Source organism: Myotis brandtii, unplaced genomic scaffold (genome assembly GCF_000412655.1).
Source record: "Myotis brandtii unplaced genomic scaffold, ASM41265v1 scaffold1074, whole genome shotgun sequence".
NCBI lineage: Eukaryota > Metazoa > Chordata > Mammalia > Chiroptera > Vespertilionidae > Myotis > Myotis brandtii.
This window is the reverse complement of record NW_005353653.1, coordinates 470,176-473,312: the sequence shown is the minus strand read 5'-3', so window position 1 is coordinate 473,312 and position 3,137 is coordinate 470,176. Positions and strand designations below refer to the sequence as shown.

General features: G+C 52.5%; 1 protein-coding gene across 1 annotated transcript in view; it reads right to left on the bottom strand.

Annotated features, from left to right (window-relative positions):
- TECTA (tectorin alpha) overlaps window positions 1-3,137 on the bottom strand; it is a 103,917-nt gene that overhangs the window by 46,902 nt on the left and 53,878 nt on the right. Inside the window, exon 13 of the mRNA XM_005857110.2 lies at window positions 1-177. Coding sequence (XP_005857172.1) covers window positions 1-177 — 177 coding nt within the window. The remainder of the gene's footprint in view (window positions 178-3,137) is intronic.

Genomic DNA, 3,137 nt, shown 5'->3' with positions numbered 1-3,137 from the left:
AGCAGCCGCAGCTGTGCGGCAGGATGCAGCTCTTGCCGTTGAGCACGTAGCCCGCGTCGCACTGGCAGCCCTCCACGCAGTAGTGGTTGCAGTCGCTCTTGAGGCGGATGGCGGCGCAGCGCGGCTGGCACACGCTCACGCAGCTCTCGTAGTGGCTGTGGGGCGGGCAGGTGACGGCTGCAACGAAGGACAAGGCAGGGCCAGACAGTCAGGAACCCAGGGCCTCCCCGGCTCCCCGTCGGGGACGTGGAGGGCGCGCGGGGAGGAGAGTGCGCGCGACCGCCTTTCCCCATGACCGCCCTCTTTGCTTTTGGAAAGCCTCCGACTGATGATGGCTTAAATAATGGGCCAGCGAGCAGGTGGAGGCAACCGGAGGGCTCTCACTAATCTTGTCCTCTGCTCAGCCTCTGATCTGCTCGTGTAAACGCGCCCCCCCCCGCCCCCAGCAGGCATCTCCGCTTCCGGCAGGCGCCCGGTCATTTCTGGGGTTTTGTTTAGCTTCTATATTTGCAACATAGTTGCTTAGAGTTGCAGCTGAGAGGCCAGCAAGTCAGGCGGGGAACGTTGGAGTCCGCAGTCACTGGAGCAAGCAAGCCTCCCTGTTTGCTTCAGTGCATGGCTGCTGGCCGCCATCTAGGCCGGCAGTTAATTTGCATATCGCCCTGATTAGCCAATGGGAAGGGTAGCGGATGTACGGCTAATTACCATGTTTCTCTTTTATTAGAAAGGACTAGTGGCCCGGTGCACGTAATTCATGCACATTAAAAGAGAATTAATTAGAGGAAATATTTTAATATTGCTATTTGCCCTTTCTCTATAATAGAAGCGTCAGAGATGAAAGAAAATTAGTAAAATGTATATGAAAATCTCCCTCCTGTCAGAGTCTGGGGCGCACTGTGGGCAGGCGCCACAGCCTGAGGTCCCCTGGTCTGGCACTGGGGTGGGGGGCATGGCCTGAGGTCCCCATCAAGCCCTGCCTATGGGGGGTGGAAGGCGTGGCCTGAGGTCTCCCGTCAAGCCCTGCCAGACTGGGGGCATGGCCTGAGGTCCCCTGTCAAGCCCCATGGGGCAGGGAGCGTGGCCTGAAGTCCCTCGCCCTGGCCAGGTGCCATGCAGCCTCAGGTCCCTGCTGTTCGGTTGTGACGTTATGGCATCCTGGCTAATTTGCATATTCCTCTATTATATAGATAGATAGATAGCTGCCAAGAGCTATCCTATGAGTTCCAAGGGCTTTTATTCCCATCATTTCATTAACACACCTTGATTTTTTATTTACAACACACTGCTCAGGAGAGTAACAATAGCAGTTACCAGTTACTGAACTACGAGGCGCCATGTAGCCGCAAGGCACCTGGCGTGGGTTACTTACACAGCGTCATCTCTGAGCAGGTATTAGTCACATTTCATAGACGCGGCAACTGAGGCCCAGAGTAATGACATGGATTGTTCAATGTTCCCCGCAAGCCACAGTTTAGCAGGATCAAACCCAAGGATCATTCCTTCGAGCACTGACACCCAGGGTCCCTGCCGAGGGTGCAGGCAGGAGGCTCCAGCGGGGGAGGTGGGGGGGGGGGCAGAGATAACACTGCGTTTTCAGGCTTGAGCTGGTTATTTCTTCTCCCAGATTGTGAGAAAATGGAACTTATTATTCTTATCTACCACATATTCTGCCTTTTCCTTTCAATTATCAATATTTCTAAGAGCTAACTGCAAAACCCACCTCTCCCAAGAAGTCATCTTTGATTAGCTCTACTGTTTAACCCTGCTCTCCCCTGTCTTTCTAATACAACATTTAAGCAAATTTCCCACTGAAGGTGAAATTGAGGGCCACTTCAACACTGATTTCTTTTGCTTATTCCCAAAGTAACAAGTCAATGCATCTTTACAAAAAGGAGATAATATTCATTTTTATCTACTTTCTTTCCAACTCAGACATTTCAATTCAATTTGTAAATGCTATTATTTTTAATTTAAATTTGGTTAGTATTACTTTTCACTTGTAATTTTTTCTTGTCAAAGTTTTCTTGTTCTTTCAAGTGCATTTATTTTCCTCTCTGGAACAGATGTTACTAGTAAGTTCCTAAGGCAGGGAACATGCTTTATCATCCTAACAACACCTCTAGCACAGGGATCTGCAAAGAGCCGGCACCCATACTTGCTGTTGTTAGCTGCCTGCTCACAGTGGGAGGCACTGGTGGTGTCAGGTGGGTGAGATTCCCTGAGATGAACATTAGTGAGTTGTATAATAGCTGATCACTGGGTTGTACACCTGAAACTAATGTAATATTACATGTCAACTGTAATAAAAATAAAATCTAATTCAGTGTAAAAATAAATAAGTAAATTTATAAAGTACAAAGTAAACGATTTAGTGGGCGCCTATGTTCTATGAAGTGATAGGCACAAAGGACGCCTCCAGGAGCTGCCCGCGTGCGCCCTCTGTGGAGGGGAGCAAAGGCCAGATGTGGGGGCGTGGCCTTCGCAGTCCAGATGAGTCCCTGGGGAACCCCCGGGAGGAAAGGCACCGCTTTCGCTTGCTCCTGTGGGGCCTCAATCGCCAGAAAAGGCAAAGCCACTCGGCCAGCCGCAGGCCCTCTTTCCCAGTTAAATATGTCCTCGGCTGAGGCCAATGCCAATGTGGGACTCAGAGCTCCCACCCCTCCAAGGGCTTCCGCAGCTCTCAAACCAAGGTCAGCGGGATAGGAGGCCAGGGGCCAGGGCAGCGGGAGAGAGGAGGGGTACGGCCGCGGTCTCTGCCGAGGAGGGGGGGACCGGCCTTAGTGCATTTCCAAGCCCCATACTTCCCAGCGAGCGAGCGCCTCTGCGCCTGTGCGGACCCTCCCTGCAGATGCGCACCCCACTCCTCACAGCAAAGCGCGGAGGTCGGCCAATTGGGATCACCTTTTTTTTTTTTTTAATGTTTTCCCACTGATTTTTAGGGAGAGTGGAAGAGAGAGAAAGAGAGAAACATCCATGTGAGAGAAGCACATCGATTGGTTGCCTCCTACACAGGCTCCGGGCGGGGGGAGGAGCCTGCAACCGAGGTGCAAGCCCTTGACCGGACGATCCGGGGCGAACCCGGGGCTCTACCCACGGAGCCACAGGGCCAGGGCGGAAGGGGGAGGGCGGGGCACCGG